The 26,742-nt window shown below is 39.5% G+C and overlaps 1 protein-coding gene across 3 annotated transcripts; it reads left to right on the top strand.

The window, feature by feature from the left end:
- The first annotated feature begins 432 nt into the window (after positions 1–432).
- Positions 433–24,997, top strand: ACAP1 (ArfGAP with coiled-coil, ankyrin repeat and PH domains 1). Of its 3 annotated transcripts, XM_051995839.1 has the most exons (22): positions 438–699; positions 1,338–1,395; positions 2,402–2,521; positions 3,258–3,311; positions 3,418–3,476; positions 3,874–4,057; positions 4,391–4,435; positions 5,092–5,187; positions 5,491–5,565; positions 5,654–5,763; positions 6,222–6,273; positions 6,434–6,534; positions 7,098–7,215; positions 8,794–8,999; positions 10,298–10,367; positions 10,521–10,615; positions 10,836–11,005; positions 12,084–12,256; positions 22,504–22,613; positions 22,750–22,860; positions 24,611–24,660; positions 24,831–24,997. In XM_051995839.1, the coding sequence occupies exons 1-22, from the start codon at positions 647–649 to the stop codon at positions 24,929–24,931; spliced, it is 2,211 nt and encodes a 736-aa protein (XP_051851799.1). In that variant the 5' UTR covers positions 438–646; the 3' UTR covers positions 24,932–24,997. The 3 variants fall into 3 exon arrangements, with proteins under 3 accessions (XP_051851801.1, XP_051851799.1, XP_051851800.1); XM_051995841.1 differs by lacking the exon at positions 24,611–24,660 and having other exon boundaries at positions 433–699; XM_051995840.1 differs by lacking the exon at positions 2,402–2,521 and having other exon boundaries at positions 439–699.
- Positions 24,998–26,742: the final 1,745 nt, after the last annotated feature.

The following is a 26,742-nucleotide window of genomic DNA, read 5'->3' as shown; positions in this document are numbered from 1 at the left end:
TGGACAATAAAAAGAAAGAGGAGTCAGGAGTCCAGGTGCATGGAATTCAATGAATAGAATGGGTGCTGGGCAATAAGAAAATGGTAGTAGAGCAGGAAGGGATCTTGAGAAAAGTGTGGAAGGGAAAACAGGACTGCACAAAAAGGTCCAGGAAGTGAGGTACATGGTACATTAATATTACATAATACATAATAATTTTGGGTGTAATGATAACATAAAGTTGGAAAATCTGGAAACAAAACAGAGACTTGGAGAAATTACGGGAGTAGGAAAGAACAAAAGATGGGAATGGAGGACACAGAAACTCGGGGACCTGGGAAAGGAAGCTATATTACTGGGCAGACACCCTGAAAGGGGTGGGACCAGCTACTTCTCTTATCTCAGACCTTCTCCACCAATCTCAGGCCCCACCTTCCGCCCCTCCCAGTTAATTCTGACCCAGTTGGCTGAGAGCCTCTTCATTTGTAGCCCCTCTTCCCCCTGGGGTTAGAGAAACCTCTTCCCCAGAGTCCCTCCTGCCCCAGAGATAGACACTTTTCCTCCTTAAACTCTTACATCATTGCTTTCCTCCCCTCTGGGGAGAGTCTTTTCTGTATTTCCACTTCCACCCCAGAGAGAGTTAGCCTTCTTCTCCAGAGCACCCAAGATGACCGTCAAACTTGACTTTGAGGAGTGTCTAAAAGACTCCCCCCGATTCCGGTAAGGGGGTGTGTGTTGGGAAGAGGGTTGTTAGTATGAGGGGGTTACTGAAAAGTACAAGGACAGGGGAGAGTACCAAGTGATTTCCTGTACCCCTTTCAGAACATCCTAGTTCATGTTAACTGAAAAGGGAAGATGATGGGGGGCCAAAATGGGAGCTATTCCTAATTCCTGACATTTCATCCTATGGTCCTATATGTGTCTGTCTTATTCTCCATAACTATCATACTCTCTTCTCTGAACTCCCTTCCCCCATCACCTGCTTTCTGGGGTGGTTATGCATTTCCTGTCCTTACCACATCCACCCTTCTCTTGATCCTTCCTGTTTGGCCTTACCCAATGCTAAAGCACCCAAAGTTTCTCTCCAGCTTATTCTAAATTCTGTAGAGAACAAACACCAAACCTATAATTCCAATTTTTACCAAGAAGGAAACTGAGACTCAAAGAGGGAAAATGATTTACTAAATGTCACCGAGATAGAGAATAGCAGAGGCAGATTTCAAGTCTTCTGATTTAAAATCTAGTCTTATTGTCATGTTCTTTTCTCATTTGTCCTTTCCTACTTCTCATTAGCATGTCCATGGTGGTAGGCACAATATGAGTTCAGGCCTGGAACTTTATGACCTCTTCCTTCCTAGGGCTTCCATTGAATTGGTGGAATCAGATGTATCAGAATTGGAGAATCGTCTGGAGAAGGTGATCACATAATCAGAAGAGAAGAAACTGAGTCAGAGGAAGGGGTTCTGGATAGAGGAGGGAGAACCTAGGGAAGAAGGGAAGTCAGTGCAACAAGTCAGTGTTTACTGAGTGCCTATTGTGTATACAATACCAAACTAAGAAATTCAGGGTATACCAAAAAAACATAAAACATACATTTCTATGACTCTTTAAAATTTATAAAATGTTTCCCTTTTAAACATTATGAAGTAGTTTGGCATAATAATTATTATCCTCCTCTTACAGATGGAGAAAATGAGGCAGAAAGTGGTTAAGATACCAAGCAAAGGTCACAAAAGTCATAAATAGTAGTCCTGAGATTCAAACCCTTGTTTTTCCAACTCTTAAGTCCAATCCTTTCCTCAATTAAAAAATTTTTTTTAAAGCCTTTGTTTTGAGGTATTTTTTTTCTTTTAGGGAAAACAATAAGTATTAGTGTTCTCTTAACTACATACTATATAGCTAGGAAGGCTTCTTGGTGGAACCAAAGCTGGTCTCTGAAAAGGAATATAGAATTCTGATACATGAAAATGAGTTGAAGATAGGATAGGGAAATTAGAAAATGATAGGAACAAAAGCTCAATGCATTTGCAGAGAAAAGTGAAGAGATTGGTCTAATTGCCATATCATATGGGCATCTATCGGGTGGGGATCTATCAGGGTGATTGGTGAGATGAAGGAAGATGATTTAGAGAAGATACACCTGGAGAAGGAGGAAGGTGACACATAGCCTTAAAAGTGTCTCCAGGTCAAAGAATAAGATTTTTGGGGCTCTGAATTTGTTTATTTATTTATTTGCTTTTTGCTGAGGCAGTTGGATTAAGTGACTTGCCCAGAGTCACAGAGCTAGGAAGTGTCAAGTGTCTGAGATCACATTTGAACTCAGGTCCTCCTGACTTCAGGGATGGTGCTCTATCCACTGTCCTAGCTGCCCCGGGGACCCTAAATTTAGACACTTATGATCCATCTTTTCCTCACTCCCCAGCTCCTCAAGCTTGGTTCTAGCCTACTGGAGAGTGGGCGCCATTATCTTGCGACTTGTCGAACCTTCATCAGTGGCATTCAGGAACTTTCGAACCTGGGTTCCCCAGAGCCAATGATGATTGTAAGTTTCAGCGGTAGCATTAGAAGGGATGGGGGAATGGAAATCTGAAATTAGAGAATTTCTTTATAGAGAAGAAATCTTGTGGGAGCAAAAGGGGTGAAGAAGGGAAAGAAAATCAAAGAATTGGGTAGTAGAGGCTTCTTAAAATGGGAGGACAGCAAAAAAGACTCAAGGAATAGGGGAGGAAGGAAAACTTAAAAGAAAAAAAGGAAAGAAATGCAGTCTATTTAAGGCATGAGATTTGGGGGAATGATGAACACAATGAATGTATCATCATAATGACAGTATCATCCTAGAACTGTAAATCTTTACAAGTTGAAAGGTACTTCAGAGGTCTAGGCCAGAGTTTTTTATATTAACTTAGTCACACATCACTTTGGAATTGGAAGTATACTGAAGAAAGCCAATAAATGATAAGTAATCTTGCCTTGGAATCAAATGGAAATTTTTGGGGGAAGCCAAAAATTGTTATGTATATATATGTTGGATATAGGCATTTCATATTTAACATTTTAGTGGAAAATATATTGCTAGCAGTGACATTTCCTTAAGGAGAAACTCCAGTGTTCTTCAGAATACAATTTGAAAAATGCTAATCTAATTTTACTTTTCCCTTCTTTGTACACAAATTTATTAAACTTGAAGATAAAGAGCAAGGATCAGGGATGGAATGTTGGTGTCAAGTTATAAGGATGTGTACTTCACTGGAGTCTCACTTTACCTTGCTTTCTTTTAGGAGTGCTTGGACAAATTTACTGAGAGCCTGAGTCACAAAATCAATTGCCATGAAGTAAGTGAAAAAGGATGGAGGGGTAGAGAAATAAGGTGGAAAAAAACTCTCTCTCTTTTTTTCTTAAAGGCAGTGTTTCAGGCCCTAATCACTTCCTTTCTGCCAGGATCTCTTGAATGCCACCCAACAAACACTGAAGCAACAGATCCAGAGTTTTGTGAAGGAGTAAGATTTTGTTTTGTTTTTTTTAAACATCTGGACCCATTCTGTCTTCTCATTCCCCTAGTACCCTTTTTCCCTTGCTCCCTAACTCCCCAGGGATATTTCTTTAAAGGGAAGACTCAAGTACTTCCCCAAATTAAAGGAAGGAGAGCATTACACAGCCTGGTATTTTCCCCATTTTTAGACTCCAAACCTAGATACCATTTTTCATGACATAGCCCAAAAATTTGAAGGAGTTGAGACCCTCTTCCATTTCTAATTATATCCCAGAAGCCTCATGGTTAGAAATATATCAAATAAGTTTGGGAATGAGTGAAGAGGGTTCTTCTAACCTTACATACATCATGATTTCTTTTGAAGAATTGCAATAAGAGTTTTTAATTCCTCAAATCTCCCTTAGGAGTCTCCGTGGTTTCTGGGAGGCCCGAAGAGAGTTTTGGAGAGGGGCAGAATCCCTGGAGGCAGCTCTCAGTCACAACGCTGAAGTCCCCCGGCGCCGAGCACATGAGGCAGAAGAAGCAATGACCACGCTGAAGACCGTCAGAGCAGGCTACCAAGGGCGGGCATTGGACTATGTGCTGCAGGTGACATACTCTCCTCTCCCTACTCCCACCAGTGTGATTGGGAATTAGCAGTGCTACATTTCCCCCAGAAAATGGGACAGGAATGATATTGAAGATATGAGGCTAAAGGGGTATCATATTTCATGGCCTCTGTTGAGTAGGTTGGGTTTCTCAGAGCTCTGGCTCTGACTTTCTCTGATTCTGTGCTTATAGAATAGTTCTGGGGATTAGAAAATCTTTGCTCCACCTCTTCACTCTGACCACTCCCAACCCCCCCCAACCCCCCTCCCCCACACTTTTCCACAAGTGCTCTTGAGTTTTCAGGAAGATTGGCCTTATTTCTATATTTCTCAGATCAATGTGATCCAGGACAAGAGGAAGTTTGACATCATGGAGTTTGTAAGTTGGGGCAAAAGGTGCTTTGGGAAGATGGATAGGTTAGAAAGGGAATGGATACGTGAAAAATTGAGGTGAACTCATGCAATGTGAGAACAAACATTCTGATATTAGCATTCTGATAATAGCTATCAATGAATATAAAATGGAGATAGAAGAAAAGCAAAGAACATACTAAGTTCTCCTCTCCTCCTACCCCCACCTACATCCCTGTATCAAGGAACTAGTGATAGAACCATCTTTTGCTGATCTTGTGTTTCAGAATTGTCATCACCCAGACCTTTATCATTCTCTCTGCTCGACACTCATTCAGTACAGCATAGTACAGCATGCAAAAGAAGTGTTCCCCTGGACACTTACAACACAGAACTGAAGACAGAGTCAGGGAAAAGCCACGCAAGTAATTAAAATCTACAGAGTCGAACTGTTCCACAAAGAGTAACCACTTTTTCAATATACTTAGTTTTTATACAAAGACTAGTTTAGGGAATACCAACTCAAGATCTTTTGACTGTCCATGTTTTATAAACTATCTACAGATAACATCAGGGTAGAAAAAAGGTTAGTGCCTTCATGAGAGCTGTAGGTAGGAAGCCATTACAACTCAACCGCCATGCTTTCTCGATTGTGCATTTCCTCCTTCTACCCAAACCTCCTAGGTACTTCGATTGGTAGAAGCTCAGGCAATATACTTCCAGTTGGGTCATGAAGAACTGAATGGATTAGCAGTCTACCACAAAGAGCTGGGGGCCCAGGTGAGGGATGCCTGGGGTAGTAAGTGAGGTGAAAGGTTAAGAAATTGAAGGTAGAGGAAGTGTTAATTTTTGGGGAGGGGAGTTTCAAGAGCAAAGGTAAGAGGCTGTGGTGTGGGTGAAGGAACATATACAAAAGTCATTGTCACAAGGGAAGTATATATAAGAGACTTTTGTCAAGATACAATAGATGAGGTCCTCCTTCCAACCTCTCTCCCCTCCCCATGCACACTTTGTCTCCATTCCCCAGGGATAATGGGAGGTTGATGACTACATCTGTGATGTCTTTCTACCCTTTATTTCCAGTTGCACAAGCTTGTCCTAGAGTCTGCCCGGGAAAAAAGAGACATGGAACAGAGGCATGTGTTGCTGAAGGAGCAGGTGATGAAGAATGGAATGAGGGATGGGAAAGTTTCTGCTCTCTGACCACCAGGATCATCATATTCTGTGTTATGTTTGGTCTCTCTAGGAGCTAAGTGGAGAGGAACCTGAGCCAGGCCTGAAGGAAGGACCAGGGGGGCTGGTGATGGAAGGACACCTCTTCAAAAGGGCTAGTAATGCCTTCAAAACATGGAGCAGGTGCAGTCACTACCACCAATCCCTTCCCCTCCCCCAATTCCTTTACACCTGCATTAGACTCCCCTGAATTCTACACTAAGCTTTCCCTCTGACTCTTTTTTACTTCTGTCTAGTCATTATCCCTCTGTGGTTCTCAGTTTTCTTTTCTGTAGAATAAGGGATTTAGATTAATGATTTCTAAAGATTTCTCTAGTTTTGATCTTCTATGATTCTTTGATTCTAACTTTGTTGGGGTGATTTTACCCCATGCTGTGTAACTCCTCTTTGCAAAGGCAGATAGTTATTCCTTCCCCCATTCTTCTCTTCCCTCAAATATTTTCCTATCCCCCTTTTAGCCCTTTGTTCAGGTATACTGAATTATGAAAAACAATCTTATGTTCCCCCACTCAGCTAGTTTCCCCTAGTTCCTTCCTTCCCCATCCCACCCATTTCATCTCACTCTAAGTTCCCCATCCTAGACGCTGGTTCACTATTCAAAACAACCAGTTGGTTTATCAGAAGAGATATAAGGTGAGTAGCAGTGTTTGGACAACTAAAACACACAGGGGTTCCTAAAACAGAAAGAGATAGAGGGGTAGGAATTGGCTAGTTGTCAATTCTTAGTGTCAGGGTGGGCAGAGGGGCATGAGAGATGGCTAGCAGACCAGATTCCTGATTTTACATCCCTCAGGATCCTATGACTGTGGTTGTGGATGATCTTCGACTATGCACAGTGAAACTCTGCCCTGATTCTGAAAGAAGATTCTGCTTTGAAGTTGTCTCTCCCAGCAAGTGAGGGAAAGAAGGGTAGAGTGGGGGTGGGGAGAAGAGGTAGGATGAGGGCCTGTCCTCCATCATCACTCAGCCCTCACAGGTTTCTAAATTACATTCATCAGAGTTAGCTGTGTACATGATCACTTTCCCTACTTTGTTCCCATTATCTGAGTCTTGAGTTTGGGACTCTTGATAGTGATGTGACCTTCAGCTTCCTCTAAAATAAAAAGGAAATAATAATTGTAATGTTTTTTTTATAGGAGTACTATATGGAGAATCCTTTGTAAGCACCAGCTAACTTTCTAAATTTGAGATAGTATTGTCCTCATGGGCAGCTAGGTGGGACAGTGGATAGACTGTCAGGCCCTCTGGGCAAGTCACTTTAATCTGTTTGCCTCAGTTTCATCATCTGTAAAGTTAATTGGAGAGGGAAATGGCAAATCACTCTCCTGTCTTTACCAAGAAACCCAAAGTGAGGTCACAAAGAGTTGGACATAAATGGGCAGGAATGAATAACAACAATCATTCCTTTGCCTCTCTGTGCTTCTACTTCCTTCCTACCTTGTTCCTCATTTCCCCAGGTCCTGCTTCCTCCAGGCAGACTCAGAGCAACTTCTTCAACTATGGGTCAGTGCTGTGCAAAGCAGCATTGCTACTGCCTTCAGCCAGGCCCAGGAGGAGAGACGCGCTCTAGACCAGGTAGGTGAGCAGGGCCTACATGACAATGGAGAGAAACATAGTATTCTGCAATAGAAAAATAGCTAGATTCTGAGTTAGAAGATTTAGATTTGAATTCCACCTCCTACCACTTAATAGCTATGTGACATTCAGCAAATTAATTCCTCCAGCCTTCCAATACTTGATTTTCAGCAGAGGATCTTTCTATTTGTAACCCCTCTGGAAAGCTACACCAGGTTACAGGCAGTCCATGGGTACAGCATCACCTCAAAATTGAAGGTCCAGAATACATGGAACTTTAGCATTGTGTTTCTTTTTACTAGGCTGACCAGAAGGGAATAGTGCAAAACAAAGGACACTTAATCCAATAGCTAGGTGACAAAGTGGATAAAGTGCCAGACCTGGATTCAGAAAGACTCATCTTCCTGAATCCAAATTTGGTCTCAATGATTTGCTAGCTGGGTCACTTCACTATTAATCTGTTTCCTCATCTGCTGGAGAAGGACATGGCAAGACACCCCATTATTTTTGCCTAAATGGGGTCATGAAGAGTCAGTTAAGACTGAAAAGATGGGACAAGGCAAATCAAGAACCCCCATCCCCCCACAAAATCCCACTCTTTTCTATGCAGAAAAGGCTGTATTCTGTCACAGCTCAGTCCTAAGAGTAGTTTCATATGTCTGATGATCTTCCACTAGTCACCTTTGGGGGCCATTCACTTCTCATTGTTATTACCTGTTGGATTATTTATATATAACTAGTAAGCTAGTGAGCTTCTCCCTCTGAGTCAAGAATTTGAGGAAATAATGAGCTACAACCAGGAAGCAGCCTAGTTCCCAGCAGAGAATTTTAGGTTAGGATTAAGTCTATTCTTTGAACTGACTCAGTTCCTCTGTCTCTTCTTCTGGTTCTCTGGTCTGATCTGATTGCTTGCTATATGTAAATCCAGTCAGAGATCCATTTTAGTTCTTGATCATACCAACATCCCTGGGCCCAGCAAGTCTTCCCAGGGATCTGTAGAGTGAAACTAATGGGGAGATTCATATGGAAATATGTTAAAAATGGATATACACATATAACATATCAAATTGCCTGTTAGTGTGGAGGAGGCAGGGGAGGGAAAGAAAAAATTTTTGCAACTCAAAATTTTTACAAAAAGTGAATATTGAAAAGCATCTTTACATGTAATTGAAAAAATAGACTACTAAAATACATTTTCTTAAAAGAAAGAAATTAATGGGGAGATTACTTTTATCTATCCCTTTTTGCCCTACCCCATGCCATAGGTAAGTATTCTATGCAATTTACAAGAGTTTTGATCATTATCATTTGTTGATCATTGCATTTCCATGGACTGTTCAAGTCAGCAACTGAGCAATCTCTTAACACTCCAGATTTCAAGCCTCCAATTGTTCTGTCTCACAGGAAAGCATTTTGTAAGCCTTAAAGTCTATATAAATGTGAGTCATTGTTATTCATCTAGGACTAGGAGGTACTTGGCTGGAAGTTAGGGGAATCTAACCACTTTTAATCTTTTAATTAGTCATAAACCCTCCAGGAGTTTGGTGGGTTATCTTCTGAGATATCTTTTTCTTACAGGGCCCCTCTCACTCTCCCTTAGGCTTGGCCTCTACCTTAGCTTGTGGAGGAGCAACCAGGGGGTCAGGCCGAGGATCCGGAGTGGCAGCCCAGGTACAGAGTGTGATGGGGAATGCCCAGTGCTGTGATTGCCGGGAACCTGCACCAGAATGGGCAAGCATCAATCTGGGTGTGACCCTCTGTATCCAGTGCTCTGGAATCCACAGGTCACAACTTTTATCTCATAATATTTATTTTTAGAATATCTCCCCATGGACCTCCTTCCTTACTATCATGTTTCTACCCTTAATACATTTCCTGTTTCTCTATACTATGGAAGATCCTGCTTACTTGGTTCCCAAATTCCTTATATGAGCCCTTTGGAACTCCTATGCCATCCACTTGGTCTATTAGACCACAACCTTTATCACAGAGGCCAGTGAGTCCATCTTTTTTTTTTTTTTTTCCTTACCAAAAAATGGCTACATGTAAAAAATGTCATTTGATACAAGACTTTTGCATTTAATATTTTCGAGGGAAAAGATCACTGGCATAGACATATTTGCACAGAGCTCCCATTCACATCACAGCATTCCAAAGAACACAAAGAAATGCTGATCTTGTCCAACCCCCTCATTTTACAGAGGAAGAAAATTGAGGCCCAGAGATGCCTTGTACATATTATAACTTCTCTTCCCCATTCATTTTCCTTGTAGAGCTTAGCCCCTCTGTCACTTTATTCTTCTCAGACTGTGTTCCCTTCCATTTGTTTGTTCCTCTGTATCCATGTATCTGCTTCTTCTCCACATTGAGGGTTGGAGCCAGAAAGGTTCTTATTAAAGGGGTCATTAGATAAACAGGAACCACACCTCTCACTAGGTATGAGTCTGAGGGAACAAAGAAAGAAAAATGATAACTTCAATCCAAAAATGAAGAGAAGAATGCGAAATGAAATAATAGCAGCAATTGATAAGGGTTAGCTCAGGTCCTAGCTGTCACCATCTTGTCTGGCTTTCAGGTCAATTCACTGGACTTGACTTCCAGGCTTGATGAGTATAAAAAGTTCAATGTTGGATGCCAAGGAGAGACACCCAGCAAGAGTCTCTAGACCTCAGAGGATCTTCATAGCTTATTTAGCAATAAGATCATAAAGGGGTACATTGCATGATTTCCCCGTTTGCAAAGCTACAGTAGTCTTTTCCAAATAATTTACTAATACAAAGCACAAAGCCCTAGCCAGCTATATCCCAAGAATCTCAGGTTTAAAAATGCATAATAAAAGTTTAAAGTGACTAGATATAAAGTTCACCAACAGGTCTAACCCCAACAGGAAGCTAGAGAAAATTAAATGACTCTTTGTTGGTCTCTATCTTTCATCAGCTTGAACTTTCTTGACTGGGGAGTGTATGTGTGTACCCACTCAAATACTTCCCCCCCTTTCTTCATGAACTCCCCACCAAATTTGTTCCCTCGTACCTATAACAGCTCTGACTGGCCTTGTCTTTCACTTGTCCCTTCTATACAGGAGCCTAGGGGTTCATTTCTCCAAAGTTCGATCTTTGACTCTTGATTCCTGGGAGCCTGAACTGGTGAAGGTGATTACAGCTAGAAAGGAGTTGCGATAGTGGTGGAGTGACAAGCAGAGGGGCAGGGAAGCTTTTAGAAACTGGGGGAATGTGAGGGAGGGTGCTGGAGTCTCTGTAATTTCATATCAATACTTTCATACTATCTTTCACCATTCCCTGAAGTTGATGTGTGAATTGGGGAACACTGTCATCAACCAGATCTATGAAGCTAGAATACAGGAAATGTCTGTGAAGAAACCTGGGCCAACCTGTTCCCGGTAAGGGGTTGGGAAGTGTGAAAATAGGAAAGGAATAAACAGACATAAGAAGCAAAGTTTTAGTTTGCCTTTTTCCTGGGGCTGACTGAAGGTTTAGATGGAAATGAGGGATCCTGTGAAAGGAAGGCATTTGAAAAGATTAGGAGTCTTAGTATTAGAGGGAAAAATTATCTTATTTTCATTCTTTCCTCTTCCATTATATTTCCTTCCCACCCATAAGGCAGGAGAAAGAGGCGTGGATTCATGCCAAATATGTGGAGAAGAAATTTCTGACCAAGCTGCCTGTGGTCAGGGGACGAAAAGTGGGGAGAGGCCACCCACAAGGGCAACCTCCATTGCCACCCAAACCCCAGCTTCCACCCCGACCAGGGAAAATTGGGGCCAAACCAGGTATGTACACAAATCAATCAGAAGGAGTTCTTAAATCTTCATTTGGGAAGACATTTCAAACTGTTGGTATGGTACTATAAGGATGCTACTATTAGTGATTGTCAGTCCCTGATCTTAATGATTGAAATAGGAGCAATGGGAATTGTAAAACCAAAATAATGGGAGAAAAGTTCAAAACTGTAACTTGTAGAGGACCGCAGATATTGGGGAACTCTGAGAAAAACTGATTGCAAAGATACAGCAGGGTGTTAACTTAGTGTGATTAATGAGATGATGGCTCTCTAGTACACATATACTTAGTATGGTGATGCAATGGTCTCTAGTTCATACATAGTGTGCTGTAATGATGTAATCATTTAAGGGCTGAGAGGACTGGAAATAGAAACATTTCATCTTTGACCATCCTCCTGGTGGCTCTCCTGCCTCCTGCACTCCTCCACTAAGACCAAGACTGGCGCCGAGATCCTCCAGAGAGCTAGTTCAGACACTACAATAACTGAGTTACATTGTATGTCCTAGATTGTAAAGACTTAAAGACACAAATACACAAATATGAGGATATGGGAGAACATGTGGAAAAGACTGTGTTGGGAAGATGAAAAGGATTTGAGAGACAAAGAGTGGATTGGGAGATGAGAAAGATGTTTCAAGCAGAAATGGTGTAAGCATGGTCACTGACCTTGTAAACACTGATCATGAAACCAGCCTCATAGGATTAGAAGGTTGATATTGGGTGCAAAAGGAATACAGTTGGAGAAGTTATCCAAGATTAAGGGAGTTAGGGAAGGGTCATTAAATCCAACCCTTGTCTATATTCCTGACCTTGTACACATTTTGCTAGCCATGATTTTAGAAGGTCTTTTGGAGCTCTAACCATCCTTCCTCCTAATCCCCTGAGGGACTTTGAACCCAGCACCTGGACCTGATGGTCTGCCTCTCCTACTATAATAAATAATCCTCAGAGGACTTCTTCATAATTTAGCCTGGATCTTCAGGCCGCACTATCATTTCTAAGACAGGGTATAGAGGGCCAAGGGTAAGGGACACATCCCTATACTAATGGTTAAACTCCCAACAGCACTCACCGCTGGTGAACTCGGATGCTTACACCCAGGGGCCTTGCTATTCTGGGCAGCTGGGCCACCCCCATCTCTTCCCACCATGGCTGATGCCCTTGCCCATGGAGCTGATGTCAATTGGGTAAACGGGGCACAGGAAAATGCAACCCCCCTCATCCAGGCCACATCTTCGGTGAGAAATCCTTTGATTTCTATCCCTTCTGTATGAATTCTCCCTTTTCCCCCATTCCAATGCTATTCCATCTTTATCCTGATTCTTCTTCCTTCTATTCATCCCTGTTTCCCCAGACATTTGTCTCCCTCTTGTCCCAGCTCCTCCCATATTTCCTTTGATAGGGAAAACATTGTGAATAGTGAGTTGGCAGAAGTAGAGGAAGGAATAAGTTGTTTATATAATATAGTACCTACTATATACTAGGTACTCTGCTAAGTATTCTTTTTTTTTTTTAATTTAAATTTTATTTTATTTAATAATAACTTTGTATTGACAGAATCCATGCCAGGGTAATTTTTTACAACATTATCCCTTGCACTCGCTTATGTTTCGTTTTTTCCCCTCCCTCCCTCCACCCCCCCACCCCCAAGATGGCAAGCAGTCCTATATATGTTAAGTATGTTGCAGTATATCCTAGATATAATACATATTTGCAGAACCGAACAGTTCTCCTGTTGCACAGGGAGAATTGGATTCAGAAGGTAAAAATAACTCGGGAAGAAAATCAAAAATGCAAATAGTTCACATTCGTTTCCCAGTGTTCCTTCTCTGGGTGTAGCTGTCTCTGTCCATCATTTATCCATTGAAACTCAGTTAGGTCTCTTTGTCATAGAAATCCACTTCCATCAGAATACATCCTCATACAATATCGTTGTCGAAGTGTATAATGATCTCCTGGTTCTGCTCATCTCACTTTCTGCTAAGTATTCTTGAAAATATTATCTCATTTGATTCTTACAAGAACTCTGGAAAGCAGGTGTGCTATTATCCCTGTTTTATAGATGAGGAAATTGAGACAAATAGACTTTTAAGGAATTTTCCAGATTATATAGCATCTAGGGCCCAATTTAAACTCAGGTCTTCCTGACTCCATGCCTAATACATTCATCCACTGCACTTACCTAGCCGCCTCAGCAAAGGAAAACAAGTATTTGTTAAATGACTACTATGTGCTAGATACTGCATTAAATTTTACCTCATTTAATCCCCATATGAATTCTGTGAGAATTCATTATTATTATCCTTTTTTTATAGTTCAGAAATATGACTTAATGATGGACTAAAGTTTTGAGCTTTGTTATCTGAGAGACATATGGAAAAGTTAGAAGCATTAAATTTTGGGAGAAGTTGCTGACCTCAGTTTCAAAATGCTGAGTTTGAGGTATTCCTGGGACAGCCAGGTAAGCTTCCCCACAAACAGACAGTTGTTGATGTATGAGTCTGAAATTTAAGGAAGAAATAAAAAGCTGTGGCTTTGGGAGTGTCTCCTGCAGAGGTGATCATTAAAGCCTTGAGATCCTCTATATAGGTCATAGAGAAAAAAGAGGCAGAACCTTAGGGAATACATAAGGGAGCTGCAGAAGGAGGAAGAGGTTAAATCAGTGAAAAAGGCCAAGAAAGGATGGTCAAGAGGAAAAGCCTGTGTCTTGGAAGTCCAGGGTGGAGAGAGGGGAAATAATTAAGTGTTGATTCCTACTGAGAAGTCTAAGAGAATGAAAACTAAGAGAAGATGGTATAGCAATTAAGATAGCATAGCACTAGTAACTTCTGAGAGCAGTTTAAATTGTATGGTCAGAAGCCAGGTTTTCAGAGATTGAGGACAGGAAGTAAAGGCAGGAAGTGTAGGCTGCTTGGTTTTGGGGGTTTTTGTTTTTGGGTGTTTTTTTTTTTCTTTTTACAAATTTTGTTTTAACATATGGTACATTACTCTATGTTCCTTATAAAGTGCCAATAGTATTTTTTAATATTTTATTTAAGTCATTGCAAATCTAACAGTTAATTTCTTTTAAATGGTTTTAAATACTTTAGATATTATATGGTACCTGTGATTCGTTGGATTTGCTTTGTTCACTTTCCTCTAATTTGGATAATCATTTTTCCTTATAATTCAATAACATAGTATTATGTTAAAATACCTTAACATGTCCAACCCTCCCCAAATTATTAGTCTCATTGTTTTTTCCCCAAGCTATGCTCTGACAAATTGTGCTGCTCTGAATATTTTCACAGAGATTAGCCCTTTCTTGTCAACAACCTCCTTTGGCAAGATCACTGAATCAAAGATTCATTGTAATCTAATCAGTTCATACCAGTCTAATCAAGTTTCTCTGAAACCATTTCCTTCATCATTTCTTATAGCACCATATTCTTCTATTATATTTTATATCATAATTTGTTCAACCATTTCCCAATTGATGTGTATCCTCTCAGGTGTAGTTCCTTGTCATCACAAAAAATAAAAGAGCTGCTATAAACATTTTTGCATGCTTCATACTTTTCCCTGTTCCATTGGTCTTTTTGGAGTAATGTTCAAAATTTTTAGATAGTTTTTGTTTGAATTTCTTCTTTTAAATGTTGCTTGTTAATATCACAAGGTAAACGTGATAACAACACAAGTAAACACAAGGTTATTATAATCATTTCTTATTTTGTATTGCATATCTACTCTATTGCTTGGAAGGATGAGGAAAATAGTGCATGACAGTCAGAATCCAGGAAAACAGTCAGGTAGAGCTTTGGATTGAATCTAGTTAAGGCAAAATTCAATAGAGCTAAGTATAAAATCTTAACCTGAGTACAAAAAAATTAACTTCCCAAGTATAAGGTAAGGAAGTATGATTAGAAGTTCTTTTTTATTTTTTCTCATATTTGAGTTCCAAGCTGTTTCCTTCCCTCCTTCCCAACTCCACACTAGAAAAAGTCAACATTTGACATATACACACATGGTACCTATGATCCGTTGGGATTTGCTTTGTATATATGTATATGTATATATGTGAGTGTGTATGTGTGAAATTATTACAATACATAGTTTTTATATCAGTTCCTTCTCTGGAGATGGAATAGAATTTTCCTTTGTAATTGATTTGAATATTCATGTAACTCAGAATAGCTTGGTCATTCATATTTACTCTTTAAACAATAGTGTTATTACTATATACACTGTTTTCTTGCTTCTACTCATTTCACTCTTCATTATTTCATACAAGACCCTCCCATGTTTTTCTAAAATCAACCTGCTCATCATTTCTTATAATACTGTAGTATTCTCACAGTCATATGCTAATTTAGGTGGAGTTATCATTTTTATTATATTGGCTCAGTTCACCCATGAACAATTTACATTTCTCTAATGTTTACAATCTGATTTTATCTTTTATCTTTTTTTTTTTTTATCATTTATCTTGTTATCTTGTTGTGGCAGGTATGCTTCCAGGTATTTTATATCAATTTTATTTTTTTAAATGAACTATCTCTTCTTGCAGGGCTTTATTGGTGATATAAAGAAATGATGATGACTTATATGAGAGTATTTCATATCCTGCTACTTGGCTAAAATTATTAATTATTTCAATTAGTTTTTTTAGTTGAATCTCTAGGACTTTCCAATTATGTCATCATATCATCCACAAAAAGAGTTTTATTATCTCATTGCCCATTCTGATTCCTCCAATTTCTTTTTCTTCTCTTACTACTTTGGAAAGCAATATTGAATAATATTGGTGATAACGGACATCCTTGTTTCATTTCTGATTGTTTTTGGAAAGTTTCTAGCTTATCCTCATTATAGACCATGTTTGCTGATGGTTTTAGGCAGTTGCTTCTAATAGTTTCAAGGAAAAACACATTTGTACCTGTGCTTTTAAGTGATTTTATTTTGTTGTATTTTTGTCAAAAGTTTTTTCTGCATCTATTGATAGAATCATGTCATTTTTTGTTACTTTTGTTATTAATATAATGATTTGTATTAATAGTTTTCTTTATATAGAATCAGCCCTGCTTTCCTGGTATAAATCCTACATAGTTTTAATGTATAATCTTTGTGATATATTGTGGTAGTCTCCTAGCTAGTATTTTGCTGAGGATTTTTGTATCAATATATGTTAATGAAATTGGTCTATATATTTTCTTTCTCTATTTTTGCTCTTCCTGATATAATATCAGCACCATATTTCTTTCATAAAAGGAGTTGGTAGGATTCCTTCTTTGCCTATTCCAAACAATTTATTTAATATTGGAATTAGTTGATCTTTAAATGGTAGAAATTACTTATAAATCCATCTTGTCCTGATGTTTTATTTCTTAGGAATTTCATTTATGACCTGTTCAGTTTCTTTTTTCTGAAATAGGTTTATATAATCTTATTTTCTCATCTGCCTCATCTAGGCAGTTTATGTTTTTGTAAGTATTCTTCCATTTCACTTAAATTGTTAAATTTGTTGGCAGAGCAGCTAGGTGGCACAGTGGATAGAGCACCAGTTCTGGAGTCAGGAGGAGCTAAATTCAAATCCTGCTTCAAACACTTTACACTTATTTATTAAGGTATATGACTCTTAGCAAGTCACTTACCTCTGCCTTGCCAAAAAAAAAATTATTCGGCAAAATAACTCCTAATTGCTTTAATTTCATCTTCAGTGATGTATTTACCCTTTTCTTTCTTAAAATTAATGACTTGGTTTTCTTTCCTATTAACTGATGGTTTATCTAATTTTTTTTCAAAAAGCCAACTTCTATTTTTATTTATTTATTCAATGATTTTCTTACATGCAATTTTATTAATGTTACTTTTAATCTATCAGAATGTCCAATTTGGTATTTATTTGGAGATTTTTAATTTGCTCTTTCTCTACTTTTTTATTTAATTTTTATATATAATTCATTGATCTGTTCTTTATTTTATTTAGATAAAGATTAGAGAGATATACATTTTGCTCTGATTATTGCTTTTGCTGTATCCAATAAGTTTTGATATGTTATCTCATTATTATCATTCTCTTTAATAAAATTATTGGTCCTATGACTTGTTTTTTAACCCATTCATTCTTTACGATTAGGTTTAGACTTTAGTTTTTAGTCTGTATTTCCACAGTCCTGTATTAAATATAATTTTCATTATATTATAATATGAAAAAGATGCATATAATAGTTTTGCTTTTCTGCATTTAGATAGAAAGTCTTTATGACCTAATGTAGGGTCATTTTTGGTAAAGGTAACCTGTACCACTAAGAAAAAGACACACTTCTTTTTGTTTCCATTCATTTCTTTCCAGATGCCTATCATATCTATCTTATCTAAGATCCTATTCATCTCCTTGACTTCTTTCTTAATTTATTTTTTGGTTAGACTATCTAGTTCTTAAAGGAGGTTAAATTATGCCCCTCCATTATAGTTTTGCTATTTATTTCCATCTGTAATTCATTTATCTTTTCCTTTAAAAAGTTGAATGTTATAATTTATAGTATTGATAGTATTTCATTATCTATGGTACCTTTTAACATAGTGTAATTTCCTGATTATTTCTTTTGTTTTAATCTGATTACTACTGAAGTATAATACATCACCTTAAGCATAATAAATTATAATCTGGGTCTTTATTTTTACTCTTTGTGTCTCTCATTTTTAAATGTTTTTCTTGTAATCAACATATTGTTTCTGATTTTTGATATATTGTTATTCATTTTCATTTTATTGGTGAATTCATACCATTCACATTCAAAGTTATAATTATATGTTGTTATTTCCCTCCATCCTATTATCCTCATTGTTTATCCTTTACTCTCTTTTACCCATTCTCCTCAGAAATTTAACTTACTTTTGACCACTACCTCCCTAATCCACACACCCTTCTAACCCTACCTCCCTTATCCTATCCTCTTGCCTTCCTATTTTTTTCTAAGTTAATAAAAGTTTTGTACTCTACTAAATGTGTATGTTATTCCTTCTTTAACCCATTTACACTGAGAATAAGGTTCTCATGCTCTCTGCTCTCCATCCTATCCTTCCCTCCACTGTGACAGTTCTTTGCAGGACTATTTTGTATGACTTAACTTATTCCATTTTACTTCTTCCTATCCAATTTTATTTTTTAAGATCATCCCATCATAATCAACTCAATCCCAAGCCTTAATCAACTCCAGTAATGATAATGTTCTTGAGAATTACAAGTATCATTTTCCATATAATAAGGGAACAGTTTGACTTTATTAGATCCCACATAATTAGTTCTGATTCTTGCAAATCATATTTTCTCTTCAGTTATGGTCTTTTCCTCAAGAATGCACAAATGTCCTTTAGTTCATTTAGGATCCACTTTTTTTTTTTGGAAGATTACTCAGCTTAGGTGAGTTATTCTTGGTTCCAAATTCAGTTCATTTGCTCTGCAGAACCTATTATATTCTATTCCCTTCAATATTTTAATGTAGACACTGGTAAGTCTTGTGTTATTCTGACTGTAGCTCCACAATATTTAAATTTTTTCTTCCAAATGGCTTGCAATATTTTCTCCATGACCTGGGAGTTTTGAAACTTAGCCATAATGCTCCTATGATTTTTCTTTTTGAGTTCTCTTTAAGGAGTGACCAGTGGGTTTTTTCTAAATTTTTATTTTCCCTTCTTGTTCTAGAATGCCAGGGCAATTTTCCTCAATAATTTCTTGAAGAATAGTGATTAGATTTTTTAAAAATCATAACTTTTAGGTAGTCTGACAAAGGTTTAGTAAGATATTTCACCACAACTTCTATTTTTTCATTCTTTTGACTTTGTTTTATTATTTCTTGATGTCTTATGAAATCATTAGCTTTCCCTTGCTCAATTCTAAGTTTCAAGGAGTTATTTCCTTGCTTAAGTTTTTGGATCTCTTTTTCCAATTGGTTGACTTTCTTTCCATAATTTTTCCCAATTTTTATTTAACCTTTATCTTGTAAAATTTGTTTAAGCTCTTCCAAGAATTTTCTTTGAATTTGTGACTATTTTATATTTTTCTTTGAAATTTTATGGAAAGCTATTCTTTTTTCTAAGTTGGAACCCTAATCTTCACTATCACCATAGTAGTTATCTATAGTCCAGTTCTTTTTCTGGGTTTTTTTTTTCCTCATTTATTTAAAATGGCCATATGTGCTTGAGTCGATCTCTCTTTCCAGGATGTGGGGGGTGTCTCAGGCTTCAGATTTTTTATGCTATTGGTTTCTGATCTGTATCTGGAAACTTTTGATCTCTTTTGGCTCTTCCAGTGTTCTATAATCTAAGGCTAGATGTTACTGCTTCTTCAGCTCACCCCTTGCTCTATAAGTATCCTCAAATACTCCTTGACACTCTTGAGCCTCAATCAGGGCCCTTAGCTAGTATTGCTGCTGCTACAAATTCTCTTGCTCCTTATGATCCTTCAGGTGGCTATGTTAGTTTGTGCCTCTTCCTTGGAATTGAAACTAGGAACTCTGTTCTGCTACCAGTAGAGCCCCCAACCTTCTGCAATCTCCCTTATCAGCATGTGCTCATTCCTCTTCACCTGCAGGCATATCTTTGGCTGCTAACCATAACTTTGGTGCTTGGACACCAAAATCCAGCTCTAGTGGAAGGCTTCCAAAATCTTTTCCATATCAACTTTCATACCTCTCCTTCATCTGTGGTGCACAAGCTCCTGAAGCTAAGGCTGTGCCTACACAGCTGCCAGCTGTGTTGTTGATTGTATCTGCCTAGTGCTATATGCATTTCAATCAGGTCAGATCACTATCCTGGGAGGTTAGGTCTTTCCCAATGTCTAGTCTACATTGTCTTAGGCTAAATAACTTTTACTTTTAACTTTTTAAATTCTGATTTTTAATTATTTTATTTTGAGGCATTAGTTTGTTATTTGTAGAGGAATTAGGGAGAGACAGGTAGTTTCCTGCCTTATTCCATCATTCTCCCATAATTCCCTTTCTAATTAAAGTTCTGGGGAAAAAAATCTCTTGGTTTAAATGAATGAAATCCAAACTCAATATGAATGAACACTGTAATATAGCAGACAAAAAAAAATAAGATAACTGAAACTCAGGCTACTATTGTATTCAGTTCTGAGCACCATAATTTAAGAAGGACATTAATAAATAGGGCAGTATCCAGAGAAGAGCAACCAAGATAGGTGAAGGGCCGTAAGTCCATGTCACATTAGGATCAGTTGAAGGAACTGGGGAAGAAAGGACCCAGAGGGCACATTATAGTTGTTTTCAAATATTTAAAAGGCAATTATAAAAAGGAAGGATTAGACTTGTTCTTTTTGGCTCTAGAAAGCAGAACTAGAACTAGAACAATTTAGGCTCAATATCTAGAAAAACTTTTTAACAATTAGCTGTCCAAAAGTAGAATAGACTATCTTGAGAAGTTGTGGGTTTCTCCACCCTTACGGATCTTCAAGCAGAGGCTATATGACCACTTAGCATATAGTTGGGGTCCTATTTATGTATATGTTGTTTATGTATTTATTATTTATGTATTGCTAAAAGGACCTCTTTCAACTTTTTGTGATTGATTTATACCTTTCGAGGAAATACCTGATTTTGAAATCTATTAAAATATGAAATTAAGGAAGTTTTTTGTCAATCCTTTGTTTTATAGTATCTGAGAATTACTTTCTCATGAAAGTGTAGTATGCCCAATAGGCTATTTGGTAAGGGGTTCATAGACCTCTTCTGGTTCCCAGTGACTTGGAACTAACTTTAAGATGATAAGACTCAGGATGAGTCGCTTAGCTTAAAAAGGCCAAGGTCTCCCATTGCATCCAGGGCCATCTCCAGTTGTCTTAATCTATATTTTGCCACTGTACCCAGGTGGTTCTGGAGGGGAACGTGAGGCAGGTGACTTTGCACAGCCCTCTCTCACTTAAATCCAATTCACTTGCATATCATGGCATCCCCTCCCAGATGTCATGGTCCTTTTTGAAAATGAAGGACAAATAACACTCAAAATAACAACTGCCTTCTTTAGTCCACCTCACATTTGTTCTCTCTCTCTCAAAGCTAGTCAAGGAGACACAAAAGAGAGAAAAGGGAAGAAATATTTGAGATACCCTTTAATTCATAATTTATACTCAAGCCTAGCTTTCCTTATTAAGGTTCATTTGATTGTTCAATTTGCATTTCAAAGACCCTTCCCAGTTCTGGATTCCTCAGCAGGAAAGAATTATACTTTCTGACCTCATTGAAGAACCATCTATTATTGTGGACATATTCAATTTTGTAAGCTAAGTAAAATTGCTGCATAAATCAATTTCCTATGTTTCAATATATCTCACTCAACATTAGAAAAAAAAATCTATAGTTTTCATTGAGTGTTCATTTGGTTTTCAGTCATGTCTTTACTCTTCCTGACCCCACTTTTGAGATTTTCTTGGCATAGATATTGGAATGGTTTGCTATTTCCTTCTCCAGCTCATTTTACACATGAAGAAACTTCGGCAAACAGGGTTAAGTGAATTGTTTGGGGTCAGACAGAAATGTCTGAAGCCATATATGAACTCAGGGAGATGGCTCTTCCTAGCTCCATGCCCAGAGCTCTATCCACTGAGAGTTACCTAGCTTCCTGAAAGATTCTTTCTGAGGATCTGCCTCTTTTGGCATCCTATGGATTCTTATCAATTCGCACAGGATCCTAGCTCTAAAAATTCAGAAGCCCTTTAGTTCAATCTCTCTTGTTTTATAGACAAAGAAACAAAGGTCCTGGGAAGATGAATTGATTTGTCTAAGATCACACAAGTAATAAGCATGAGAGAAGCAGGAAGGCTCCGAATCCAGATCTTCTGACTCCAGTATTAGCACTATTCTATACTAGGCTGGCTAGTGGGCACAGTGGACATTAGGCCCTAGAATAAGGAGGACATGAATTCAAATCCAGCCTTGAAATACTAACTGTGGGACTCTTATTTGCCTTAGTTTCTTATCTGTAAAATCTAATATCTTTGCCAAGAAAACTCCAAATGTGTTCATGTAAAGTCAGGACTGAAATGACAACAAACCCTGTCTCTAATATTTGAGGACATCTCTCTTCAGTGAAAATTTCCTAAGAAAGGAGCATTAGAGTTTTTAAAAATAATTTTCTAAATAACAATTCTTATTGTTTCTCCAAGCTCTGTCCTCTAGCTCTGTTGCTTTTTGAACTGAACTCTGTTGCCAATTGAACTGAGCCTTAAAATTAAAAAAAAAAAAAAAGATTTGAGAAAATTCGGATTTAGTAGGAAAAGCATTTCAGGGATGGAGGATAAATTTGTAGACATGCATGGAGGCAAGAGAAGACATAACAAATTCTGGATACAGCTAGTAGTCCAACCTTTCCTCTCTCCAACTTCTCCCCTACTATCTCCATCTCCGATCCCTTTCCCACACTCCCTCTCCCCAATCTCCTATCTGATGTTATCCTTTTTACCCATTTTACTTCTCTTTTTCCCCCCCAGAACTCTCTGCTTGCTTGTGAATTTCTTCTCCAGAATGGAGCAAGTGTGAACCAGGCTGACAACATGGGAAGGAGCCCCCTCCACCATGCCACTATACTTGGCTACACTGGGTATAGCAAAGACACCCGGGTCTCCAAAGGAAGAAAGGACAGATGGAAGGGAGTGGACAGCTAAGAAATGAAAGGGCTGGGAGGGAGGGTTAGAGTGGGGCAATGAATGATCTGAATCTTTGTTCCTTTCCTTCAGCTTGGCCTGTCTGTTCCTAAAGCGAGGGGCAGACCTTAGAGCTCAGGATTCTGAAGGGAAAGACCCTCTGACTATTGCCATGGAGACTACCAATGCAGATATTGTCACTCTGTAAGTCCCATGAAGTTGAGGATGGCTCTGGGAAAAAGCATGACCAAAGTCAGAGGGCAGATTACTGGAATGGTGTCAAGAACTGGAGCCTGAAAAGAGAGTAGAACTGATGCTTAAAGACCAGATTTAAGGGATCCATGTAGTCAGAGTTTTGAGGAAGAAAATAGGGAAAAGTGGAGCTGCTCAGAAGAAAAGATAAGACATATAAGCATATCATTTTAGTTCAATAAACATTTGAATGTTACAATAACAAAAACACTACACTAGAAAGAAGTTTATGGGGAGAGAAAAAGGGGAACCAAGAGGAGCAAAAAGAATGAGATCTTTAAAGATCATCATATCCACCCCCTTATTTTACAGATGAGGAAATAGGCTCAGAACAGTTTAGTGGTATCTGAGTAGGGATCCTGGAACACAGCCAGATTTTGATTTCAATTCCACCACAATGTATTCTGAGCTTTTAACCTATTCCACAAATGGTTTTCTGTCGGAGGAAGGCAGCAATATGCTAGGAACAATTTACAATTTACAAATCCATTTCTTAGTTGCTTCTCTTGTCCCTCACACCACCCACTTAGACAATGTGTCCCTAATTTTACAGGTAAGAAACTCAGAAAACTGAACTGACCTGCCCAACCTGGACTAGAACCTAGTTGGTCTCCTGACTCCAAAGTATAGTTTTTCATTAGTACAAAACTGGAAGTTAAAGAAAATGCTCCAGGGTTTTAGAAGAGGATGAAGTCACTCCTAATTTGGGAGAAGGGGAAGAATGGGGAAGTGTTGGGATCTTCAGAGAATATGGCCTTCAATAAAGTGGGCCTTTATGAGTGGTTAGGATTTCATTTAATAAATATACAGGAAAAGAAAACATCAGGTAAATGAAGTCCTTGACCCAGAGACAGGAAAGGCATCTGTGGAGAACCATGAAATTAAGTGCAATAGAATAGAAATCTAGGAAGGTAGGTTAGGATTTGATTGCTGGAGGCTAGGAATGGCAGGCTATGCAACTGAGAATTTTGTCATGAAACAGTGGGAAACAATTGAAATGTTTAGGGAAGCTTTTCTTGTCATTTTCTTAATTTTATTTTTGAGGCAGTTGGGGTTAAGTGACTTACTCAGGATACCCCTAGAAGTATTGTCTGAGGCTGGATTTGAACTCGGGGACTTCCTAATTTAAGGCGGGTGCTCTATCCATTGGATCATCTAGCTGCCTGGGAAGTTTATTCTGTGCATAATCTGGAAAATAGAGGCCTGAGAAAGGGACAAAAGAATTATTATGGTAGATGGTAGCCCAGGCCCAAGATAAATGGGTCAAGAGCTAGGGGATGACAGTACATTGGAAAGATAGTTAACTGGAGGAAGCTACAGGACTTGGCAATTTATTGATAGAGTGTGAGTATGGGTAGGGTTGGGGAGAGGAATGTTGAAATGACACAGATATTACAAAATGGATGAGTTGTCAGAGAAAGAGGTTGGTTTCAGGAAGAATTCAGTTTTGAACCTGTTGACTCCCTGAGGTACTGGAAAGAGTGTTTAAACATCTGGAACTTAGAGGAATGCAGGTGTGCAGGACTGGCAATGGATAGCAAAAGACCAGAGGATAGGATAAGACAAATCCCAGCTCAGGAAAAGGAGCAGGCTCTGAGGAAAGCAAAGAGTGTCTGAATTCAGGCCTGTGGCCTAAACTGAAGAATTAGGAGAATGGGAATTAGGGAGGGAGTGGGCTTAAATTCCTATCCTTCTGCTTTAGGTTACGTTTGGCCAAGATGAGAGAGGTTGAAGTGGCCCAAGGGCAGGCAGGTGAGCTATCTAACTCTCAGAACTGTGTATATTTCTCCTTTGAACCCTATGCCTTTTGTGAATCAAGGTTTTTGGCTGCCTGCCCCCTAGATATACCCCAGTTCTACTCCTCAGAAATTTCAAAGAAGCCTCCAGCTTCTCTCTCTTCCCTCCCATCTCCCTTACTGCAGGAGATGAGACATATCTGGACATTTTCCGAGACTTCTCCCTCATGGCTTCTGATGATCCAGAGAAGTTGAGCCGACGCAGCCATGATCTCCACACACTCTGAACCAGAGAGCTAAACCCTCAAACTCCTCCCTTTGGAATAATTCACATTAAAATGATCTCTCAGCTACCTACATGTCTCCACTGTACCTATGTTGGGATGGGAGTGAAGGGGGTGTGTGGATTGAGGGAAGGGTAGAAGTGGAGGTTGGGGGACCTGAAGCCAAGGAATTCTAGGGCAGATTTTTGGGACTCTGGGTATAGAGTCCACCAGCTAAAGATGTTTCAGAAGACCCTTAGTTCTAGGGTGAAGCACACGTAGTGAGACATGTAGTCACCAGACTGGTTAGTCAGATAGGAAGTGTTCACCTTTTCCTCCTGGGTAGTGAGATTTCCCCATCTCATAGAAATAGAGTGGGGCTCAGCTACCCCAGGTATCTAGCCCCAGTATCCAGCCCCGAATTTTTCCCTTTTTTCCTAGAGGCTCAGGCATTTATCTTCCCCATCCCTCGCAAATCTTGACCCCCAAAAGGGAAACATATAGAGGAGTACTATTTCCAGGGTTACTTTCAGGACCGAGGTTCCCAATTTCCCTAACCCCATCCTCCCAAGATACTCTAAATGTGATGTCCCAGGATTTCTGTCTACTGTAATTCCACGTCCCTATCTTCCCCCGGGGGAACTTTCTTGAAACGAAAACCATTAGCTCCAGTCCACTGAAATCTAAAACTTCAAGGTCTTTATAAACAATGGGGAGGCTGGGATGAAGAGCGGCCGCCAGGCGTGGGTGGTTTAGGTGTCCCTAGGCTGACCGAAATGCTTCGCGAGTTGGTTTTGAGCGATCGGTGCAGTTGGCCTAACAGACTCAGAAGAGGAAGGAAATGCAGAGGTCATCTAGGCATCCATTCTAAGCAACCCGTAACTCATTTAAGAATCCCCTGGTATGACTTTAGCGCGTACTAATCTCTTGGCTGCAAGAAACCGGGTTACCGGGAAACCTCTATCTACCTCCAGAATTTGAGAAGTCTCTTTCCTAACTGGCCGCTCTGCTCCAACCTGCTCTCTCTCGTCCCTTCGGTACCCAGACTTGGGGAAGGGGGAGGGAACGTGTCTGATGAAAACTTCACCCTCCTCCCCAGCCTCCAGGGAATTACAACTCATTTCAGATGCTGCCTTTTCCCTAGTCCCTTCCTTCTCTCCTCCCCTCCCCTCCCCATTCTAGGGGCGGGAGAGCACAGTGCAGTTTAAGCAGCTAAACTCTTGTCCCCAAAAGGGAGAACTAGCCAAAGCGGCTGGAGTAGGGCGGGGGTGAGAGTGGGGGTGGAGAGGGGTAGGGCTCCAGGGGGCCTGGCCTGTCTCTTAAAGGGCCCATCACGTCTGCGTTGTTACTTTTACTTCCTGAAGAGCAGAGGACCGAGCTTGAAGACGCTGGGGAGCCCATCCTGAGCCCGGGTCCCGAAATTTAGGGTCCAGACCGGCTCTTTGACACCATTCCCACCCTTGCCGAATTTGGAGCGAACCCTGAAACCGACTGCAGGGACGGCTTGGCCACCCCACCCCATCCCTGAAGTCACTGCCCTTTCCAGGCTCCCTCCGGCACCCCACCTCCCTGACTTGGAAATTGGAAACGGCTAGAAGTTTGGACTTGCTCCCCAAAATATCGACGCTAACTCTAGGATATCCGCTCTTGGGAACTAAGGACACCCTCTGCAAACCACTCCCCCTCTTCCCCCCCCCCAAAAAAAAGACTGCATTGATTATCCAGAAATCAGCCTTTTATACCGCCGATCTGTCGGCTGGAACCCTGAAATTTAATCTTCAGGTACGCCAGGAAAAACCCTCCATTCATATCTTGGAGTACTCGGACTCTAGCAT

The sequence above is a fragment of the Antechinus flavipes genome, chromosome 4 (genome assembly GCF_016432865.1).
Source record: "Antechinus flavipes isolate AdamAnt ecotype Samford, QLD, Australia chromosome 4, AdamAnt_v2, whole genome shotgun sequence".
Lineage (NCBI taxonomy): Eukaryota > Metazoa > Chordata > Mammalia > Dasyuromorphia > Dasyuridae > Antechinus > Antechinus flavipes.
The sequence above is the reverse complement of the archived record's forward strand: the minus strand, read 5'-3'. Positions and strand labels throughout refer to the sequence as shown.